This window comes from Triticum aestivum, chromosome 4A, assembly GCF_018294505.1.
Source record: "Triticum aestivum cultivar Chinese Spring chromosome 4A, IWGSC CS RefSeq v2.1, whole genome shotgun sequence".
NCBI classification, from domain to species: domain Eukaryota; kingdom Viridiplantae; phylum Streptophyta; class Magnoliopsida; order Poales; family Poaceae; genus Triticum; species Triticum aestivum.
Window position 1 is genome coordinate 583,549,632 of NC_057803.1, and position 23,603 is coordinate 583,573,234.

The 23,603-nt window shown below is 44.9% G+C and overlaps 2 protein-coding genes and 1 pseudogene across 5 annotated transcripts; 2 read left to right on the forward strand and 1 right to left on the reverse strand.

Annotated features, from left to right (window-relative positions):
- Positions 1-1,376: 1,376 nt before the first annotated feature.
- Positions 1,377-8,125, reverse strand: LOC123087171 (protein ETHYLENE-INSENSITIVE 2). 4 transcript variants are annotated; one of them, XM_044509096.1, is made up of 10 exons: positions 7,872-8,125; positions 7,322-7,747; positions 7,134-7,220; positions 6,869-6,982; positions 6,555-6,767; positions 5,226-5,405; positions 4,949-5,104; positions 4,443-4,560; positions 2,630-4,353; positions 1,377-2,008 (listed from the first exon to the last, which is right to left on the reverse strand). In XM_044509096.1, the coding sequence occupies exons 2-10, from the start codon at positions 7,571-7,573 to the stop codon at positions 1,724-1,726; spliced, it is 3,129 nt and encodes a 1,042-aa protein (XP_044365031.1). In that variant the 5' UTR covers positions 7,574-7,747; positions 7,872-8,125; the 3' UTR covers positions 1,377-1,723. The 4 variants fall into 4 exon arrangements, with proteins under 4 accessions (XP_044365031.1, XP_044365029.1, XP_044365030.1 ...); XM_044509094.1 differs by having other exon boundaries at positions 2,630-5,104; XM_044509095.1 differs by having other exon boundaries at positions 2,630-5,104; positions 7,322-7,785; positions 7,872-8,105.
- A 2,029-nt stretch (positions 8,126-10,154) lies between these two features.
- On the forward strand, positions 10,155-14,072 carry LOC123087173 (F-box protein At1g55000). Its single transcript, XM_044509098.1, has 2 exons — positions 10,155-10,685; positions 13,467-14,072. Exons 1-2 carry the CDS (start codon positions 10,314-10,316, stop codon positions 13,839-13,841), a joined length of 747 nt encoding a protein of 248 aa, XP_044365033.1. The 5' UTR covers positions 10,155-10,313; the 3' UTR covers positions 13,842-14,072.
- A 3,344-nt stretch (positions 14,073-17,416) lies between these two features.
- On the forward strand, positions 17,417-18,947 carry LOC123087172 (linoleate 9S-lipoxygenase 1-like; annotated as a pseudogene).
- Positions 18,948-23,603: the final 4,656 nt, after the last annotated feature.

Sequence of the window (23,603 nt, forward strand, 5' to 3'; positions counted from 1 at the left end):
CTCTGCATTCTCCTTTGCACAAAAGATTAGAAGAGATGACTTTTTGGTTGGGTTTTTGTGCAAAAAGTTGCTACATGGCAGTAGTCAATCTGCCACCCGTGGAAGTCAAATTTGATGCAGCGCGGATAGGACTATAGGTGACACATTTAGACACCCTCGAATAGTTTTAGGAGTAGTGGTGTATTTTACTCTAGTTTTTATATGTTTTATGTCGATGCTTAACCTAGTTTGATGTCGATGTAGTAATAGGCAATGGATGGTTCAATTATGTTGTGCACGATGTTAATGTGGTACATAAAATCAAATTATGAAATGAGCTAGTTTAAATTTGTATTTCAAATGAGCTTGTGTTCAAACGGTTTTAGGGGATTTGCTAGTTTGTGTTAAAAAAAGTTTTGGATTTTTAGGGAGGGGGATTTGCTAGATCTTTTAAAAATTGTAAAACGAAAGAGGGTAAGGGATCCATTTTGGATTTTTAAGACAGGGGATTCGCTAGAGTTGCTCCAAGAATTTTCTTCAGAGATGGGAGCATATAACAATCAATCTTGCTCTAAGAATTTTATTCAAAGTTGGGAGTATATAGCAATCAATGCCAGAGACGGAAAACCAATGCATGTGACTGATTATTGGTTACAACTTTGCAGTTTCATGTTTAGCTTTTGTACTTTAAAGTTGATGAGGATCCATATAGAGCTAATTTTTTATTATTATGGTGGTAGGTACACTTGTGGTAACTTTGTCAATCGGTCCTAGATGGTCGGCATCAGGTCCAGGGCACAGTAAAGTTCTTCTTTATAGACTTGAGGCCTCCTTTGATTTATAGAAATGTCATAAGATTTCTATAGAATAGAATTTGCATAGGAAAATTTTCTTTGAGACCTTTTGGTTTGTAGGAATGGATTCCTATTCCTATATAAGATAAGAATCAATTCTTCACATTTTGGAGAAAAAAAACATTAGTTAAGACTCAATGAAAAAATTCTTATTCTATGTATCGAATGACATCTCTTTCTCTATAGGAATTGAGATGCATGTCATCTCACTTCCTATGATTTTCCTATTCCTACAACATTTTTATCCTATGAACCAAAGGAGGCCTGAAAATGTGAAGTCCATAGAGGATGCAGACCATCACAGACAATGTTCTACATAGCTCTCACCTGCTCATGCGCACCTGTAGAACTTTGTATGGAAATCATATTTTATTATTTTAAGAACTGAATATCACAAATAGCAGCGAGTATTTCAAATACTACTGAAAAATAAAAGAGACAGTGGTCAATGTCACGATCGCGGTGCATCAGTTAGGACATTTCCTGGATCCTAGGGTTTTCAGTACTTGTTTGTGGAAAGGGGCGGCAAAAGCCGCGGAAACATTGAAATACAAAGATTTAGCCACAAGAGGAATTTGAGTTACAGTCAAATTTACAGAGCCACTTCAACAAACTACCAACGATTTTTTGTACATCTCGCTCGAAGCAGCTACAGTGACCGTTCACACCTTGCCCTTGTAGAACACTATGCAATTGCCATTATATGGGAAAAACCAGAGTGAATTGCCATTATATGGGCAAAACCAGTTACAGTCGATTGCCATTACTGAACCAAGATCGAAAAGCCTCCAGGCGTACGGCATGCAGCAGAAAAACCCAATATACGAGAAGAAGCAGTGGTAACAAGAACCCTACAGTCTACAGAGGCTTGGTGAGAGGCTGACTGACAGCTATGGTCCGGCAGGTGGCTTGTTGCTCGAGAGCCTACGCTTGTATCGCTTGAGCACAGAAGCAAGGTTTTCCTTCCCTTTAGGGAAGGCACCATCTCCTGCCACCGTGCCGCTTCGACCCCTCCGGCCCGAAACGGCTTGCTCCACATCTTTGATCAACAGCAAGATGTCAGCTATGGCGGTGAAGGTGGCGGGCATCGGCTTGGCGACCAGACGTGCTTTCTCGAGGCATGAGCACCCGGTGACGGGTTTCCGAGGCTTACAAAATGCAGGATCGAGGATCCCCTGCATCAAATAAGGTAAACAAGATATCAGAAAACAGAATATGCGATGAGAATGACATGAAATTGATATATGCTCAACAGTACGTTCCAATCACCACGCTAAGTTCAGTTATGTCATGTACTAACAGTTCTTCCACCCTCCATGGTTAGTTGACATATTCTCAAATTCTTATGTTCGAATAGTTGATATATCCTCAAATTAACTGCGACTCTAGCATACACCCCCCTGTTTCAACTTCATTCAATCATGTCTACGTCTGACCAAGTTCATAGAATAAACTATCGACATCTAAAATGCTAAATAAAGAAAATAAAAAGTACGCTTCATGGCGAATCTATTGTTATTGATTTTGTATTCTGGATGTTATTTTTTCCCCTTTAAACTTGGTCAAATATAACATGTTTGACTCTTAGAAAACAAAATATGCACTGCATTTTGGAACAGAGGGAGTAGTTTACTGGAAACTGGAACTTCATTTTGAATGTCAATATGTTAAAAGAATCTTTGCTAAATGGATGAGCAAACAATGTCGGGATCCACTTCTCAGGTTGCCTTTTTCAGCGTAAGGGTGCATGTTGTAGTCTACTGCAAGCCTGAAAAATAATAAGGCAAAAGGGTTACCTGAAGACGGTTGAGAACATAAGTATACTTGCCCCAAAGTTCTGGCCTACTTTCCACAAGGGACAGGTCAAGCACCCGACGGATACACCAGACACCAAAACTAACAACCAGGGAAGCCTGCCAAACACAATCACCACCACAATTGAGCTGTCCGTGCATGCAATTAACGTCCATGCCATTTGTGGTTTCTTGTGAAACTCTCTCAGCTGCAGCGACTTGGTCAATTAGATCTTCATCACAACCACCATTCTGCCTAAAAAGCCATCTCGACCCTTCCAGCTTTAAGAGCTTCATGATGCAAAACCTAAGAGACTGGAGAAGCTTTGCTTCGGATTCCTTGTATGAGAAATCATCCTTGGTGACATTTGATCTGCGCTCGGTGTTCACCTCGCTCCTATTATTCAACTCTGCACTCGGCACACCAAACAGTTGTTCAAATGGTTGCCGGGACCAAAGTGATGCTGGTTTGGTGTTCATACTCGACTGCATAGAGCTCTGTAACATGTTTGCTGCGTCCACATCACGTGATTTTTCACATGCCACCCTACTAAGATATGACTGATTTCCAGCAGCACTGCCCATATTTGCTTTATTCAACAGTGAATTCCTGCTTGCAGCAATTACAGCAGATATATCGGGTGAGCTCTGGTACTTCTTTGGGTAAGCAGATGAGCCACCACCAAGAATGGTAGTGGGATCGTAATACGATCTTCCTACCATCATTGTACTTAAGCCGCTCATTGTTGGGTTCTGCAAAGTGGTAGAACCAAATGAACGAATAGCAGAGCCAGCATAGTTGGAACCAGCGGATTCAGAAGATATAGGAGGTCGCTGTGCCTTCAGTGGAATGCTGGAACGTGAACGCCGACTTGCATCTATCACTTTTAGATAGTTTGCTAGCTGATACCCAGCATGAATGGTAGCAGGCTGACACAACTGGTTATCACAGTAAGGTGCCCCATCATAATTCGTGATTTCTTTTGCATTTTGGTCAAGAAACGTGCTGCTTGAACTCAGAGCGTCTGTGTTTGGTAAATGCATGCTCTGTGACCAGGCTGATGACCCCATGGCACCCATCTGAAGCCCAAAAGACAAGTATGGGCTAGAGATGCCTGATCCTGGCACTGTATCTCTCGCTAAGGGGTTCTTGGAAGCTTGAGTGTTTTGGTTATCCGTTCTCCCAGCTGAACCATCTACTCCCAAGTCCAGTCCTAGCAAAAGGTTGATCCTTTCAGAATTAGCTTTTTGTGTCAACTTACCATGATAATCAAAAAGATGCCCCCAGAACTCATCAAGAATAGCTGCTAACTGTCTCCTTGCAGCACGGCCCAAACCAGGCTGCCTTGAGAGGCCACTACTGCCACTGATAGCATCAGCTTCTTTATACCTGCTCATAGCAAGGGATGGTGGATCACTGGAAGATGAAGAGGGTGCTTTGCCTCCAGTGGACTTATTACTGGAGCTCACATTATGTGAAGTCTCATTGTCCTTGTCTGTGCAAACATCTGCTTCAACTTCGACATCTTTCTCAGCCGTGCTCTTCATTTTGATATTCTCTGCTGAACTTTGTTCTACTACCATGGCAGTAGAAACCTTTGTAGTTGACTCTGTAAAGTCAACCCTAACAACTGATTTTGACTCCTCGAGGTTGCAGGGCGCTAAGGAGTCAGCCTCAGGAATAGTCGCCATATGAGCAGTTGATTGTTGAGCCCCGTTATCGGATTCTGCAGTGGTTTCAGAACTGTCAGTATGCTCCAAAGCTGATTTCTTATGACTTCCCAATGAATCCTTTGGAACAACATCAACAGAATACCTTTGAATTTCTTCGCGCGCAATATATTCCGGATAAGTATCTTCTGTGTGATGAGTGGTGCCCAGTGCTTCTCTCGGAGAGTGCACAGACCACTCATGAGTTTCAGCTTCACTACTGGCTGATTTTATTGGAGTCACAGCCAGGAAGAGTGTAAAAGCAATAGACGCACAAGACATTAGAATTAGTACAGCATGTGGAATTATGACAGGGCTTTCAGTGTTCCCTTTCAGGTTGTTTGTCCAGCTGCTGTCACCGAACATGATTTCGGCCGCGAAAATGATATTTGTGAACAACATAAGAAGAAATGCAAGGAAGGCTAGTATTTCAACGTACAGAGATATCCTGTAGTTGCCCATCATTGACCGTGATGAGGCAATACGGAAAACAGGAATAGCAGAGGAGGGCAGGGTCATGCCCTGGATTACTGGACAAAGAATGAGTAACTGATATATCCCTTCGGAGCCTGCTACTTTTGCACAATAGATAGTAGGAATCATGGAAAGAACCTTGAGTAGCACATGATGCGCAGAAAGAGACAGATTTGCACCAAAGAAATTCTCCATAACTGCACGACTGGCGATAACACATGTCAACGAAATAATGTGGCTCGAAAAGAGAAGAACCGCTAGTAACACAAGTGGAGCCATGGGATTTGTAAATATCTGCAGAAGGCAAGAACCCAGAGAAACTCAGGAAGAAATTTCAATGTATACTTAGAACACCAAAAGGCATGATTGTAATTTTAATATTTGGATTTATACTGTAGAAACTGGACTCACAAACCTGGTTCATCAGATCTACAGCATCATGAAAGGAGTGGATCACATTGTGACTAGATTCCGATGCCGCTGAGCTCAACAGAACATAGTTCACAAGAAAAACTCCAGTAGAAATGAATAATATAGAAAAAAGGTGGTCATGAAACAGGGTACGAAGGGTAAGAACATGAGACCTCTTTTGAACCTGCATATATGATAAAATGAACTCCAATAAGCAGGAATAAATAGTAAAATTGACTTGTTTGTAAATAATAGTGGAATCAGGGAATACAGAGTGCATTGCCACGTTAACCTGATGTGTTCTACAATATTTCTGAACTATCATAACCAAATTTTAATAGTTTTCCAGACTTTCTAATAGTTGAATTAACCACGTAATAAAAAACACAAAATGTAACAGTGCTAGTTCCGTTAGCATCATTCACTTAGGAAACAATCCACATGACATTTAATGAAAACATGCAATACCATTTTCTCCATGTTTACTTGCATAATAAGAATGAAAAAAAAGGGCAACCTGGTGCATGTAGCTCCCGCTTGCGCAGGGTCCGACCACTTTGGGTCTATAGTACGCAGCCTTTCCCTACATTTCTGTAAGAGGCTGTTTCCAGGACTTGAACCCATGACCTCATGGTCACAAGGCAGCAGCTTTACCACTGCGCCAAGGCTCCCCTTCGCATAATAAGAATGAAAATTTAGCAAAAAAGGTACATTGTCCGACAACCCTGGAAACATTAATACTTCAATTGAATGTTGGATTGGAGGACCGCCTCTTCATGCGAAGGTGGATTGGTCCATCATCAACTGATCATTCCATGAATTTTCGGGGATGACTCCATCCTCATTTTTGTTAGTTTGTGCTTATGAGGGATGAAAGCATGATGGGTCTTCCATTCACCCCTTCCTTGAACCAAATACCCCATGAGTGATTCAATGATCATAGCAGCATAGTTGAAGCACTATTTCCTATGGTATAGATGATAATTCTGACGAGTGGAATGACACGAAACAAATCAAATGCTATGCAGAAGCTGCTTGAGACATGACACCGAACACAAGCATAATGCCCAACGCCCAGCTATTTAGTATTTTTGGCGGGTGCTTGCCCCTTTTTGTGATGAACGGTTATTATTATGTATTCAGCATCGTGGATGTCATAATCTGTATCTGAAACTATGAAATATGACACACACCAGATATCAACACAAGTTGCAACATATAACCAAACAACTCATAATGGAAGACAGTTTGACACAGCTACTGCAACTTCAAATGTAAATCCAAATATGTGGACAATTAAAACTACGTATGAGCAAGAGGCATCGGAAAATACCTGAACAACTGATGAGTGAACATAAAAATTGTGTGATATTATGTTTGCACCCATAAGTGCCATCAGTGAGTAAGCACTTTCACCACTCAACTTGGGGAACATCACATTCACATGGAGAGGTATCTCTGGTTGACTGATTAACAAACCAAGCACAAAACAAAGGATCGTAAAGCCCGCTATGCAAGCATTTAACATTCCAGACATCCTCTTGTCCTAGAATGGTCAGAAATAATATATGAAAAGCACATAGGGTCATAGAGGAGTTAGATGAACCTATCAAGAATTACTAGTTCCAGGGTCAATAATAAACTTACCCGAGGGGATAAGAGATACGGCAGCAGGTTAATTACAACGCATGCAAAAATAATGCCTGTGATGAGATCATCGTGATCAAATACAAGGTTGAATCCAACTGCTATGCCTGAAATCTGAAACAGAAAAAATACTAAATGTTCAGAAAAGTGAGGAGTTACATACCAATCCAATACAAAATACTCTAGAATGAAGCTTTGACAAACAAAACAAAACAAAACAAAACAAAACAAAACAAAACAAATGCCTGTAGACATAGTGGCATACCATGGTTAGTTCTGAAGTAAGCAAAGACAATCCTGCCTGGACACCAAGGCCGACACATATGAACCGACTGTACTCCTGGTCGGAGATCTTGAAATCCATATAAGCGCATCACAAGTAAGAACTAGAACTATACGGTGGATGTCTGAACAACAACAGCAGCAGCAAGAAATAACTCGTGAATCGGGTACCTGTGCGAGATTCTTCTCGGTGACCATGCCGATGCAGGTGCACATGTACTGATACAGAACCGATGAGAAGTTGAAAAGCAGCACCAGCAGCACGAGGTCGTACCCAAACCGAGCCCCGGCGTCGACCGTGGCCACCCACTTGCCAAGATCAATATAGCCCACGGAGATCAGCAGCGCCGGCCCAAGGGTCCGGGAAAGGTGGTGGTGGCCGTCTCCTGAAGCCAGGGACTGTATACCGTGCACGGCTTCCATGGAATATCACCAAGAATCACGCCCAGCTGTTTACCCGATTCCTCAGGCCCGAACACTCCAATCAAACTATCTGTACAAATCTGGCGAAACCACCTTGAAGTGAACCAACGACTTGGTTGGAAAAAATGAAGAGAGTACTCCACTCCACCGCGCCGCAGACAGATTCACAGAGAACTGGAAGGGTCAGAGCGCCCATTGCCATATAGAAATATCTGGATTAGATTCACCACGGCAAGTAAAACAAAGATGAGAATGGAAGGGATTCTTAGAACAATGCGAGTAAGTTGGTGGTTGTCACCGGCTCTGAAGCAGCAGTCGAGCAAGCTCGCAGGGATCTCCGCTCGGAGCTCCTTCGAGCCGGCGTGCTCCGCGGAGAGAGGGTTCGAGGGCGACGGCGTGGCGTTGGGTGGCGTGGGAGTCCGAGCCGAGACGAGACGAGCGGGAAGCCGGGGCGGGGAAGAAGTAGGCAAATGCGGTGATGGGTGGCCTCGCCGCCGCCCCCGCGAGGGGTGGGGTGGGGGCAAAGTGGGGAAAAACAGAGGAAGAGGATAAGGGCAGGGGCTGCGGGCTTGGCGGCGAGGGGTGTTTCCGGTATTCTGCGTTGTGAGTGGGGACGAAGCCTGTGGGGCCGTCTCTACAGTGTCGCCGCTAGAACCTGCGAGCGTAGGCAATGCTGCTTCGCTGGGTGTATGTGGCAGCTCCAGGTCGACCGAGTTTGAGGGTAGCTTGCTTTAGTTTTTTATTTATACGAGTAAAACTAAATGCACTCTGGTCATTGTATTGAGAGATTGACTTTGTCACGGTAATTGTGCTTGCTTTCAACGGCACTTACTGCAAGCCATTTTCGTACGTATCATATACTCTCTCTGGAGTTCATTTTTATAAGACCTTGAAGACATTTCAGACAATGTGCAAAACAGCCTATTTTAAGTTGTCTGAAACGACTTACAAAAATGAACGAAGGGAGTATAATTTTTGTCATCGCTTGCTCTCTTCACCCCGCCCACAACCCCTCGCCGCCTCATTGCTCCCGCCAATGTTGGCGTCTCCCGTGCCTTTGTTGTCCGGGGATGCTCGACTCCACTTCACTCCGACTCTCGCTCCCACCATCGAGCGTTGGTTCGGGGGTGGTGCTTGGGACATCATCGACGAAATCTAGGGAAGGAGACACTTCTCGACCCTTTCCTAGTTCGCTAAGACTAGCCACAGTGGGAGTAACTTCAGCAGTAACATCAAGTCCAACTCAGCAAATTTGCTTATGTGGCAATGAGTTAATGAAGAGAGAGGTAGTTGTAGTAACTTAGCTAGTTACTGTAACATCACATATCCCAATGCAATATGAGTCTATAACCTGATAAATGAATATTTGCATGTTACCACACTTAAGTTACTACCCACTATGAAAGTAGTAATATAGTTTAGGGAAATGTGTATGTTACTATCTATTGTGGCTAGTCTAATAGCGTCAGGCAGCGGGGATTCACCAGCCACGTAATTGGTGTTTGCTCGGAGGCGGTCGGTTGGGCAGCACAAACACAAGCTGCAGCGAGCGTGGCAGAGGGAATAGTGCCGAGGAACAATTCAAAGGATAGACCACTATTCCCTCGGGCACTCTTCAAAGGATAGGTCACAAGGGATCACATGCTTCGAATTGATCCTCCCCACTACAAAACATGCCACCCCTTGTGACAAAAATCATGGTGACGGAGGAAGAACCATCACCTAAGACCATTTTCGGTAACGGTGACCGTCACAAGTTGATGATCACCGGAGGCAACCCTCTAGATCTTATGTAATCTTAGATGTGGTTTGGTGAAATTTTAGGCGACACAAGTTCAGCATCACAAGCCATGTGTTGTCTTCGCAAAAATGTTTGAACGGCTTAGTGAGGAAAAACTAAGTAGGAAAATAGCTAACTGTTTTTGTAGCCGACTTCTCTTATGGCATGTCCTTGTTAATAGTTGGAAGTTGCACGAAATATGGATCCCGTGGTTCCCTTGTAAACATTTTTTTTGGTAACGACGGCGCAACGACGCTGGTTTGTGCTCGACTAAAACGTTCATCGCAATTTGAGAGGGCGACACGAAGAATGAGATATTGTTAAGAAATGATTTTTCTTATTCCTCATGCAATGTAGATGTTTTTCTTGCGTCAAATGATTCGCAGGCGCGCGTTGCCCCTGAGGCTGGGACGGGGACGCTGTAACCTGGAGTGAGTCGGGGCTGGCGACGACACGGTCCCATTGTTTTTAGCCGAAAGTGAGGTAGAGACTTGTCGGTTTGAGTGCGTGAGGAGGGGGGCCTGCGAGAAGGTTGTCGTCGTACGAAAAATACAACGATAATTTGCTATATGTTAATAAGTTTTTTAAAACAATCTAGTACACACTAATACATTATACTCTCTTCGTCCTAAATAAGTGTCTCCACCTTTTTTTTGAAATCAACTTTTTTTTGAAGGATCAACTTTAGTGAGAATATTTACAGTTTTTTTTATGAGAATATACAGTTTTTTGAATGAGAATATTTACAGTTGGTGATAATGCAAGGCGTGGAGGAATGGTCCGCGAGTCGTGCACGCACCCGCCCTGGAGCGCCACACATCTCCGTTCCCCCTCGCAGCCACAGCCAGTCAACCACGGCCCGCGCCTTCTTCCCCCGTCCATCCATAGGTAGGATCCCCCGCCACGCCGCCGCCGCCGCCCCCACCCACCTGCAGCCACGGCGCGGGCCTCCCGGTCGCCATGAGCAGCCGCGCCGGAGACGTCGCCGGCCACGCCCTCCCCACCTCCCCCGCCACCAAACCCGGCCCGGAGGCGCCGTCCCCGATGAGCGGTGGCGACTTCCCGGCCGACCTGCTGCGGGCGGTCCTGCACCGGCTCCCGCCCGCGGACGTCGCGCGGGCGGCCTGCGTCTGCCGCCTCTGGCGCGCCGTCGCCTCCGACCGCGCCGTGCTGGAGGCCGCCTTCCGCGCGCCCTGGGGCGTGCGCCGCGTCCTCGGCGACCCGGCCACCAGGGCCTTCTGGCGCGCCGCCTCCCTCGCCCGCTTCGCGCTCTCGCACACCGTCCGTCGCGGGGACACCGTCCCCGGCGTCGCGCTCAAGTACTCCGTCCAGGTATCATCTGTCTATCCTCCCCGTCTGAAGCTTATTCTTCAGGTATCGGTGTTAGCTGAATCCTACCTTGTACTGCTTTGGTGCCTGATGAGGCAACACCAACCCATACTGAACTTGGCAGATTCCGTGCTAGTAGTATCAAATCCTATAATATCGCAAGATGTATGATGCGAGACTATGCCTTCTTAGTTCTTATCACAGGATGGGGTTCCTGGAACTTGAATTACAACTATGGAAGTCATGAGTGATTGTCTAACAGATAGTCTATCTAATGTAAAATAAGCAAAAGTTGCAAGTCACTACAATAATTTCTGATCATGAAAAACAATCAACATTCTCACTGTCGCAGAACTCACCACCGTTGTCATTAGCATAACTCATCATGTTTTAATTGTTGGCTATCTGATAATGCTCATGATACAACGTTTGGTGATAGAACAGATACACTTCTTCCCGAATTCTGTCAATACTCATTGCTCGGTTGTATCAGTTAAAATGTTGAATGTTCCAATCGATAGTAAGGCTGCAGTGGCTTACTTTGTTAGGTCTCAAAGTAATTGAGCTAGCTCTCGAGGTTTGGTTTCCATAATGTTGCCACAATTGATAGTAAGGCAAGGCTGTAGAGTGCCCATGCACCTTCAGCTAATAACCCTTTTTATCTTCAATGTTGCTGATATAGAGTTAATCTGAACGAGAATGCTAAATTCCTGCCGACTGTCAGTTTGCAACAGATCCGCACGAATCGCGCGCCGTTGGATCTGAATCCTACGATTGACCGCGCCTTCCGATCTGTTCTTTCTTGCGTCCACTGTTTCCCGCTAATCACGTGATCTCCCACATCCCGCTTATCCCGCCCGTGATCTCCACCTCCCACTTATCCCGTTTCTGGTGGATGCTGGTTTCGATGGAAAAATGAAAAATAAATAATTTGCGAGTACTAGGACTCGAGCCCACAACCCCTTGAAAGTTTCAGCACGCACAGACCAACCCGCTAACTAATGTTGTTTGTCTTGGTTTTACATGTTTCTAGTTGAGTTAACTAGTTCGACAAAATGAAATCGTAATTTGCTGGGTTGGGCGAGATTTGCTCCAAATTTAGTGGTTCTTGCCATCTATCCCGAGCATGGTAATATACACAGCGCTTAGCTGGTAACTTAATTAGCTGAAACATGGTAACTTTTTGAGCCTGCTATTTTTTTGTTGGAAAACACCTTCGGTAACTCATGTGTAAATAACTTGGTATATACATATAGCAGACCTGATAAGTTACCGAGCCTAGACACGATAACTTTCTTGACCCGGGAAAAAAAGTTGTTGAAAAGCATACATCCGGTAATTTATTGAACAACGTGGTAATTGTGACCCTAGATTTTTTTTTTGCTCTAAACATACTCTCGATAACTCATGTACATACGAACGCCATGTTAACTTTGGAAAGAATGGAGAAAGAGTTGATGAAATATAACCCCCCCCCCCCGGGTGTGTTTTCTGTGAATAGCGGTAACTCACACATCACAGACTTGCTAACTTATGTACCCGGTTCCTGCTAACTTTACCGACCCCCCCCCCCCCCCCCCCCGGGGGGGGGTGATGAAATATCCTCCGGTAACTTTCGTGTGAACAACATGGTAAGTCACATTTCATAGACCCGATAACTTATGTGCCCCGGTCCTAGAAACTTTGTCGATAACTTCGGCGAGGGTGGGGGTGGGGGGAGTCGTTGGAACATACCACGGTAACTTCTGTGCAAATAACATGATATCTCAAACATGGCAGACCAAATAACTTATGTACCCCGGTCCTGATAACTTGATCAGCGAGGGTGGGGGTGGGGCAAGTCGCTGAAACATGCCACGATAACTTCTGTGCAAAAAACATGATAACTCATACATGGTAGACCTAATAACTTATGTACCCGATCCTGGTAAATGTGGCGACTGTGGCGAGGGAGGGGGGGGCAACCCCGGTAATTTCTATGTAAATAGCATGGTAACAGACACATACAAAGTTGATAACTCCCATAGAAACGCCACTGTAATTTTTGACCAGATTTATTTGTTGAAAAACATACACCCGGGAATTTCTGTGTAAAAAGCATGATATCACAGACTTGATAACTAATATCTTACGTTTTAAACACCATGTTATCTTTCATCCAAGGGGGAACAGTTTTTGAAACATTTTCACCAGTAATTCCCGTGTTAAATTGCCATACTTCCCCATGCCTTAACCTTCTCGTACTGTAGTTACCAGCCTTATCATGTTGCTCATACCATAGTAATCACGCTGGTCATGCCAAAGTTACCAAGCCAAACTTTATTTTTTCTGATATGGCAGAAATAAGAAAGGTTCAGATAACATTGTTTGTCTACAATAGACAACAACAAATGTTGGTTTAGTTGGTCATTAGGCTCAACCACTATTGCATAGACCTGGGTTCAAATCCTATTTCAAGCACTTCCATTTTCTTCTCATATTACGCGTAGGAACTAGTCGTGCGGACTGGTCGTTAGCACAGTCCTAATCTGAAACATTGACCACACACATGTTCAGACTTTTTGGACTACTGTTATTGACAAAGCTGTCTATGCAACTTAAATTTGAAAACAATTGGTATGCTCAGCTACTCCATTTGTCAGTGGCTGAATGCCGGTAATTTGTACCATTCCAGGCAAATATTTCCACTGTTTCAGAAAGATATGCAGCTGTACTGTGCTTGTGTGAGCAAACCTTCTCTGTTCTTCGTCAAACCGTATCTGATATCATGTGAACTTCAAGCAGGTGACCGATATCAAACGGTTCAACAACATGATGAGTGACCACGGTATCTACTCGAGGGAGAGGCTTCTGATACCAATCAGTGATCCAGAAATCCTTCTGGGGAGCACATGCTACATTGAGATGGATCACAACTCAAAGAGAGAGGTCGCCGTCTTTTATCCCGAGGGCCACCCGAATAGAAACGCAGAATCCGTGGCAAACGCTGCAGCTGCAAAAAGGCAAAGCAAACGGATTCTCGAGTCGGTGAGGCGAAGCTTGCATGTGGATGACGGAACTGCCGAGTACTACCTGTCCGTCACAGGTGGCGATCCGAGAGCTGCTATGATGGAGTTCTCGGAGGACCTTAGGTGGGAGCAGCGACAAGCGGGCCATTAGATGCAGGCCAGTGGGAAGTATATACAAGGGTATTGGTGTATAGGTGAGTATACATATCATTTGATGATCTCTACGTACTTGTCTGCTTGAACCATTACTGGGTTGCCCCTCTCCCATGTGTAATATAGTAATGTGGAACTGTGGACCTGTGTAAGGTAAACTTGAAAGGGGATAATTGTAGCAACTACTGTATAGCATTTGCACTTGAAAAGGAACATTCATCAGCTCGAATCGTTCTTGTCCTCACTCATTCTGTGACCAAAGTTTTACTTAACTCAAAACTGTATCTTCCACCTACAATTTCCAACTTTTTAAATCGGGGAAGCAGTGAAGGACAACTTGTCGTATCCCAGTAAAATTGGAAGAAGGAAAACTCAATGTAGTTGCCAGAGCTAATATCTTAGAGCATCTCCAACAGCCGCCCAAAAAACGGGTTTACAACGCGTAAGTAGTTCTTTTTAAAGCGCTAGAAGACGTTTGCTCCAACAAGCGATGCAAAATATGCTGCGCGCGCGAGTCCAGCGGTCCCAATCAAGCGGTCCCATCTACAGCAGCCCAGAGTTTGCAGCGCGCGCTACTGGATGCACTAAATATGCTGCGCGCGATGCCTTTTTAATGCGCGCGCTGCATTAGTTATAGCTTACGCGTGTTTTTTGTGCGGCTGCTAGAGACTCCAAATCGGGTCCGTGCGCGCTAAAAGCAGTTTTTATACCCCGCGTCGCTTATATAGCGCTTCTGTTGGAGATGCTCTTAACAAGGGTGCAGCCGAGAACCATGTAATTGACAACATGTTTCAGTATTATTTTCACTAAACTAGCAAGATGCCCGTGCGTTGCACGGAACATCAAGATGCATTTTATATGATAAGTTTGTCTTGTGGGAGATAAGGATAAGCGAGGGAAGGCCTTATATGCAAATGTGAAGAGGAGTGCGGATATCTTTTTATAAAATTGTCATGGTTTCCTTCCTATCCGTCAGATATAAATCGAACGGCCTATATTGCAGGATGGCATGCACGCCATCATCATCAACTCTATTTTTTATAAGAGTAGAGATGTGTTTACTCTTTATCAGTCACACCCAATACTAATTCAATATTTGCTTCACTGTCACACAATAATTTTCGGCTACACTAGTTCAATATTTGGTTCACTATCACACTATGATTTTGCACACCTTTTAGCCTCTTGCTCGTTTGTCTTGATTTTCACTAATCACTAAAACTACCACTGTACCACACATGCTGTTCTATAATTCCTGGTCACACGAGTTAGGGGAAACTTCACCAAAAAAAAACAAGTCAGGGAAAAATTGTTCGACGGGTTTACATTTTTCTAGACAATCGACGGGTTTACATAATGCGACATGCATGCGCATTGTACGTATTCATCGACTAGGTTCTTTCACATTTATTGGGCCGCGAGGTTACAAGCGAAACCAGCTACCCACCACAGTGTAAGTAAGGCAGGCCCACGCATGCGGGCAGAACATACCGTGACGGCCCACGGCGGTGTTTCGATCGACGACGTAGATGCGTGCACTGTATGCTCGCTGCTTATTGCACTTTAATTTTTTTTTTTGCAGGGAAAATTTCCAATCTATTCATCTTCAATCATGGTAGTACAATTAATACTAGAAATAATAAAAATTACGTTCAGGTCTGTAGACCACCTAGCGACGACTACAAACACTGAAGCGAGCCGAAGGCGCGCCGCTGCCATCGCCCCTCCCTCATCGGAGCCGGGCAAACCTTGTTGTAGTAGACAGTCGGGAAGTCGTCGTGCTAAGGCTTCATAGAACCAACGCACCAGAACAGCAACCGCCGCAGATGAAGAGTGTAGATTAAAAGGATCCAGCCTGAAGACATACGAACGAAGACGAACGACAAACAGATCCAAGCAAATCCACCAAGCACATATCAGTCGGAGACACAACTCCACACGCCCACCGATGATGCTGAACACATCACCGGAACGGGGGCTAGGCGGGGAGACCTTTATTCCATCTTCAGGGAGCCGCCGCCGTCTCGCCTTCCTGAGTAGGACGCAAATCCTAACAAAGATCGAAAAAAGATCTAAAAACAAAGCCCTCCCACCGGCAAGGGGCGAGATCACTCCGCCTTCATGGTCCTAAGGCCACCGAAGACGGGACGGACCGGTGCCGGCGCCGGCGGGAGGCAGAGTACCCTAGCTTTTTGGAGGGGCGGTTGGCTAGGTCAAAGGAGCGCTTATTGCACTTTAATTAGCGTCTACTAGATGGTGAATAGGAGATCTTTTTGGCGATTTATGAAAGGGACCATTCAATCATTCACACACCTTCGTACCGAGAGACCACGATTGATTAGTACAGTACCACATACCGTGACTGATTTGAACTCGGTTTAAAATACATTACCTATTAGATTTCGTTAGTACAAGCATATACTATAACTACAAAAATAATTAACGATGTTTTCCACAATAAATTATGTTTACTTTTAACTTACATGAATGTACTATGTTTTGCTATGTACTCCCTCCATTTCAAAATTTTTGTCTTAGATTTGTCTAGATAGAGATGTATCTAATACTAAAATGTGACTTGATATAACCGTATCTAAATAAATTTAAGACAAGAATTTTGAGACGAAGGGAGTAGGTAACAATATATTCACCACCTCGCGTTACCTCGACAAACGGCACAAAGGGCTCCACCACCCACGCTCTCGGCTACCTCGACAAACGGCACAAAGGGCTATCGCCTTGCTTGAGCAACCTCGTCGGTTGCCACTCCAGCCACGACTCCGCGATGCGTCGACTGTTACGACTGTGAGGGGGCGTCCGTCGGCTTGCCTTCGGATTCTTCTCCAGTCTCACCGTCTGCGTCGCTACCGTTGTGACTGCGGGGGGATGTTGAGTAACGTGATTGTATTAGGAAACATAGGTTAGACTAGGAAATATTTCGGCTTGCCTTGTACTCCAAGTAGATCATGTACTCCTATATATATGCCCACGAGACTCAAGCAATACAAAAAACTATTCCACCAATCCTCCTCTCTCCCTTCCAACAAATAGTACTCCCTCCGTAAACTAATATAAGAGCGTTTAGATTACTAAAGTAGTGTTCTAAACGCTCTTATATTAATTTACAGAGGGAGTAGCGTTGAACGGAGAAGTAGGAGTAAACTAATATCTCTCTCAATAATCAAAGTAAAGTAAGATCAGTAGTAATAGCCGGGCGGCAGAGTGATGAACTAAGCATGTGAGAATCTGATAATGATAATACGTGCGTGCAGACAACGGCGGGCGCGGAGGCGGAGCTGGAGCAGTGGGTGACGAGCCTGCCGTCGCTGACGACGGGGGAGTCCAAGTTTGGCCTCACCTTCGACTGGGAGGTGGAGAAGCTCGGGGTGCCGGGCGCCATCATCGTCAACAACTACCACAGCTCCGAGTTCCTGCTCAAGACCGTCACCCTCCACGACGTCCCCGGCCGCGGCAGCCTCTCCTTCGTCGCCAACTCCTGGGTCTACCCCGCCGCCAGCTACACCTACAGCCGCGTCTTCTTCGCCAACGACGTGAGTGATCCTTTTGCCTCTCCTCTCCTTTCCTTTTCACCGGCCGGCTTCGTCATTCATGGTCATTAAGTCTTCTTTGAGATAAAATATATTTAGTGGGTGCAGAATTTATTCCGTGTTGGTAGAAAAGATAGTATGGCTAGGTGCAGCACAAGATTGAATGAAACTGGCACCGTGGCACGCTGGTAGGTGAGGAAAACTGTTGCACCATATTATCTGTCGTTGATTTAGTACAAAGTCTCATTAAATCAGTGACGAGTACTCCCTCCATTCGGAATTACTTGTCGCGGAAATATACGTATCAAGACATATTTTAGTTCTAGATACATCCATATCCAAGACACCTGATGTAATACGATTGGAACGTGCATGCAGGCTGAACACTCACGCGGTGATGGAGCCGTTCGTGATCTCGACGAACCGGCACCTCAGCGTGACGCACCCGGTGCACAAGCTGCTGAGCCCGCACTACCGCGACACCATGACCATGCAGACGCTCATCAACGCCGGCGGCATCTTCGAGATGACGGTTCGCGCTGGGGATGTCGTCGGTGGTGTACAAGGACTGGAAGTTCACCGAGCAGGGCCTGCCCGACGATCTCATCAAGAGGGGCATGGCGGTGGAGGACCCGTCGAGCCCGTACAAGGTGCGGCTGCTGGTGTCGGATTACCCGTACGCGGCGGACGGGCTGGCGATCTGGCACGCCATCGAGGAGTACGTGAGCGAGTACCTGGCCATCTACTACCCCAACGACGGCGTGCTCCAGGGCGACGTGGAGCTGCAGGCGTGGTGGAAGGAGGCGCGGGAGGTCGGGCACGGCGACCTCAAGGACGCGCCATGGTGGCCCAAGATGCAGGACGTGGGCGAGCTGGCCAAGGCGTGCACCACCATCATCTGGATCGGGTCGGCGCTGCACGCGGCGGTCAACTTCGGGCAGTACCCGTACGCGGGGTTCCTCCCAAACCGGCCGACGGTGAGCCGGCGCCGCATGCCGGAGCCCGGGACGGAGGAGTACGCGGAGCTGGAGCGCGACCCGGAGCGGGCCTTCATCCACACCATCACGAGCCAGATCCAGACCATCATCGGCATCTCGCTGCTGGAGGTGCTGTCGAAGCACTCCTCCGACGAGCTCTACCTGGGGCAGCGCGACACGCCGGAGTGGACCTCCGACCCCAAGGCGCTGGAGGTGTTCAAGCGGTTCAGCGAGCGGCTGGTGGAGATCGAGAGCAAGGTGGTGGGCATGAACCACGACCCGCAGCTCTTGAACCGCAACGGCCCGGCCAAGTTTCCCTACATGCTGCTCTACCCTAACACCTCCGACCACAAGGGTGCCGCCGCCGGCCTCACCGCCAAGGGCATCCCCAACAGCATCTCCATCTGAGCATGGTAAATCGGAGCTTCGTCTCGTCTGACGCCAACCACAAGAGATTCGTGTGAATATTTTTTTTCTTTTTTCTTTTCCTCTCTATACTTGATTCACTCACTTAGATGTGCAATAACTAGAGCACATCTAGACACACCCAATAAGAAATAAAAGAAAATCCCCCTGATCCCTCGTGATTGCAATTAATCGTTCCTAATCTCACGCAGAACCCCGAGCTCTCCCTCCACCTCGCAGGCATCGTCCCCCATCTTGCCTCGCCCAGATCCTCTTCTACCCCTGCTCGCACGGAACTGCCTCCTTCTCTCCTCTTCGTACAGCAGCTCGGCAACCCCACCGGCCAGCTTGGCGAGCCCTGTGTGTTTCCGAGCAACCCTAACCCAACTCCAAGCCGTAGTGTTCAATCCCAACCAGATTACTTCGACCGATGATTCCCCGGATAGGAGAAGGCCAACCGAGTATAATTACAAGTCAATTCACTCCAGCGGTTTTTGCCCGAGTCGTGATTTTTTTAGAAAATAAGCCCAAAATCATCTATGCTCGCCCTCGCCTGTCACTATAGCGTGTAAGTTTTTCTCTTTCCAATCAGGACTTTTTAGGTGTGAAGTGAAGTTCACCAGAAACGCTAGCTATATGCTTAACACAGGGTAGGGGATTCCATTCCACCCAAGACGTAAGGTGAATGAGTTCACCCCGACTTCAGAAAGATAGGTCAAACTATGGACTGAGGTTCAGTGAGGAATTAGCGTATAGAAAGACTAAAGGTCCTCGGACTTCCAGGCGGTTTTTCTTTTGGGCTCTTAGGTCTCGCCAGTACAACCTCCTATGGTTTTCGTTACCGAGATATCTTTTCTTTTTTCCCAGGGATTTTTTGATCCGACGGTCTATTTCTCACTGATTGGGAGATTGAACTGGAATCCGAGGAGAACGAAAAGGGAAATAGCTCAGTTGGTTAGAGTGCTGGTCTGTCACGCTAGAAGTCGCGGGTCTCTTTTAACGGAAGAAATAGAAGCTCGAGAAGGAATACCGGTACTGATGCTCGGCATGTGGAAGTTCTTGTTTCTCAACATGCCATTTGAAGGTGATGGCGCGTTCTTAGGGCGATGAAATCGTTCCTATGGAATAGTGCGTGGCAACCTCGTACGTAATACCATTTCGCATTACAGTATCCACTTTTAAGTCGGGGTGAAACTTACTAAGATGTTGGGTCATCAGAATACCACTGAAACAACACTAGTAGAATGCCCGTGCGTTGCCACGGGCTTTTGAAATATTTTGCTCGTCGCCCCCTACCTGAGTCGCCGCCTCCCGCGCCGGCCAACCCTCTAAACCGTGCCACAATCTCTAGCGCCCGCGACCTTCCGCACCACAATCTCAATGGTTGGCAATATTATGAAGAAAAAAGAAGGATCAAGATGGTTCTCTGAATAAGTCATACTATCTCTTGTTGCACGTCATGTTCATGGATCATACGCATGATCTCTTCTCTCGGCATCATTATCATATTTTCAGACTACAAAATCTAACACTCGTGTTTTGAATAATCAGTAGTACAAATCAATTCCAAGAACATGTCATGGGTGAATCATTTGGGTGCTATACTTTGAAAAATCATTTATGCATGGGAGAGATTTGGCAGGTTACACCGAATGCCATTTAGAAAGCCATACCCAATAGAGAGATACAATTTTACTATAAAAAACTATGTTACACACAAAAAAATGTACCTTGTAAGATCAATAACACTACCTTCTTCCTCAAGTCTTCACATTGATACTGCAGTTCTTGCTCGCGCATACCAGTTTGACAGCCATTAAAGGAACAGTTTGAAAATAAGGAGCATGCAATCTAGGCCGACGATTATATGAAGTTCATGATTCATCATTATATTTCTTCCAATGTCAATCTAGCCAAGACTGATGGTGGTTTTTCCATTGTTGAACCTTTAAATGCACTGGTAAGTACATATATAATGAAGCTGCAACAATACAAAGTTAAATTGATTCTTATAAAATGATTAAATAATCTACTCAAGGCATGTCTGAAGATGAAAATCATTTGCAGAAGACCCGTCCGAATTAGCTTTTGACATGTTTTGGTCTACAAAATCTTGTGCACCCAGCCTACAGCAACCAAATGCATCATAAACCAAATCAACCTAACACCAAACCAGGGCAGTACAGACCAGACATGGACCACATCAAATCCTAAGCATACTAAGCAGACAACCAACTCTAAGCATACTAAGCAAACATCCGAGCTAAGCATCAAAGTCATTTTCCCCTATCGCACAACCAACTCTATAGTGCCTAATTAAGTTTTGCATACCCTTCGACCCCAATGACAAGGAAAAGGAAAGAAAGAACGAATGAAAGGAGACGAGAGGAGATCTTGGGGCAAAAACTTGAAACCTGCTCCATGTGCCATTTATGCAACACTTTTTAGTCCTATTTTTGCAAACGTCAGAAATAAGATTACACTGAGTATTTTTTTGGACCATGAAATTTGGGCGTACCATAACAATGTGCGTCATACCTATTTCAGTTCCGCACTTTCATTTCATCAGATGAAAGTATTTTTTGGTTGTTCAAAAAGCACAGATATTTTTTATTTTGTGGTGTTTTTAAATAATATTTTCTAAAAGGTTATCATTTTTATGATGATGAACATTTTTTTGAAATATTATATTTCATTTGTAATTTTTTGCACTATTTTTGTGCTTATACGTCCCACAAGCAATTAAGCAGGCAACAATCTGAAGGCCAAATTGGCAGAGCACTAAGAGCAGCCCACCCGTACGAATCAGCCAGTCGCCTGATTCCCAATTCTTTAACTTAGCTGATGCCTGACGACGGCGCCGGCTGACGACTCCAACCCTCAACTGGCTGGTCGAAGGAGCAGAATCCAGACTTCAGTATGCTTCTCCCCTACTCGGCTACTCCCGACCTAGCTGCTGCAACGACGGTGGCGGCAGCGCCGCGACCGACGGCACCACCAGGTCCATGCAGGTCACCAGCCACCAGCAAGCAAGTCTCCAGCCAAAACAATTAACAATCAGTATATAAAATAATTGGTTAGAATTAAAAATTTTGAATATAGAAAAAAGTATATAATGAATATAAAAACATACCCAATATTTCATGTCCAGATAATGTATTTCTATCAATTGTTTTGTTTTTTTGTGTCTTTTGGATGTCATCAAACATAATCTTCTGTACGACCAAATTAAAGCAATCTCGGTCCATGCCTCCATGGGTAAATCATCGTTTAGCATTCCTTGTATTTTTTGAGAGACAAACTAATTGGATATGGCTTTGAACTTGGGATCCATACTTTCCTTATAATGATAAAATGAAGAAAATAAGTAAGAAATACATATGCCACCTTATATCTATGTGTTTACTCGACATTCTACTGCAAATTATCACATATCAGTCGGCATCAACAAGGCAATTGTCCCATAGGTAACTACTAACTACATTTTGGTAGATGGTATTAGGCTACCAGCACACAAGTAGAGACAATACTAAAACCTATATGCTCATAATTGGATGATGATATTCTAGAATTGTTTTTGTCTATGTATGAGAAACCAGTAATAAGGGAGCAACTAGTATAGAATCTGAGCTTCATGTGAAAGAATAGAAAAATGAAATCTGAGCCATTGGATGGGAGATGAATGGCACAGATTATGGTGGAGGGGACTGCTCCCACTTAAGTGTACATTTCACGAATCACCCCCTAGAAATAGATAGATATAAACATCACTTTTATAGTAACAACCTCATGTCTCTCATTTATTTCCAAATCGTCAGAATGTTGATGACAACTCTTTCAAGCATGTCAATATTTGATTATATGTGAAAATTAAGTCATCCCCTTGACGCACAACTAAATGTATATGTCAAACTGGATTATCCAAAACAGAGCTAATATTTTATATGAATTATGCAACATAAAATTGAAGTTAACATTAAGGTTATCTCGCAATACACACCCACATCTGAATAGGCTGCTGAAAATGTTTGTGAGCAAGGTATTCCATTTCTGGGTCGACTTTGATCCACATACATGCATGTGAAGTGATCCATAACATGAGATGATTATTTTTATTACATGACCAGCAAAACCAAATATTAAGTACTAAAATGATCAACCGCTCAGCGAGCATTTGCTATCTTGATTGTACATGACATAATATTGTTCAGTTGACGTTTGCCTCCGGTTCGAATGCTTGTCTCTCATCAAGCTTCATTTGCAGGGAGAGATAACACCAAACGAATATGATTCAGTTCAGCACAAGTCTGTGTTGGTGTACGTTCAACAAAGGAACTAAAATTATCTCGCACGCAAATGAGTTTCGCCCTTGCAGTCGTACACTTCTTCTGTCCATATGTACTCAAGATGCTTCTGGTGTCAGAGCATCACCCATCTACAAATACATGGACAATTTTATAGTTTACATCAAGGCAAGAAACTGGAAATAATTATGTTCTTTCGTGGACTAAAAGTTTGTAAGGTACACTCAGAGCTTACATATAAAAAAGACTGGTGGGCACACTCAGAGTGTACACAAGCATAAAAAATACAAACTTATAACACAACTTAGCCTGCAAATAGCCGTAGAAAAGAACTGAGATGAATAATTATTTCCGGTGGCAGAGAAACCTACCTTTGAGGCTTTCACCATGATTCAGCTTCAAAGTGTAGCATTGATGCTGCTCTTTGCTCCCTCAATTCACCATGCTTTTCATTCGATTTGGATTCCAGTATGCAAGGCGAAAGACTTCAACGAGCACCACTACTAGAGAGAAGAATGTAAAAGAA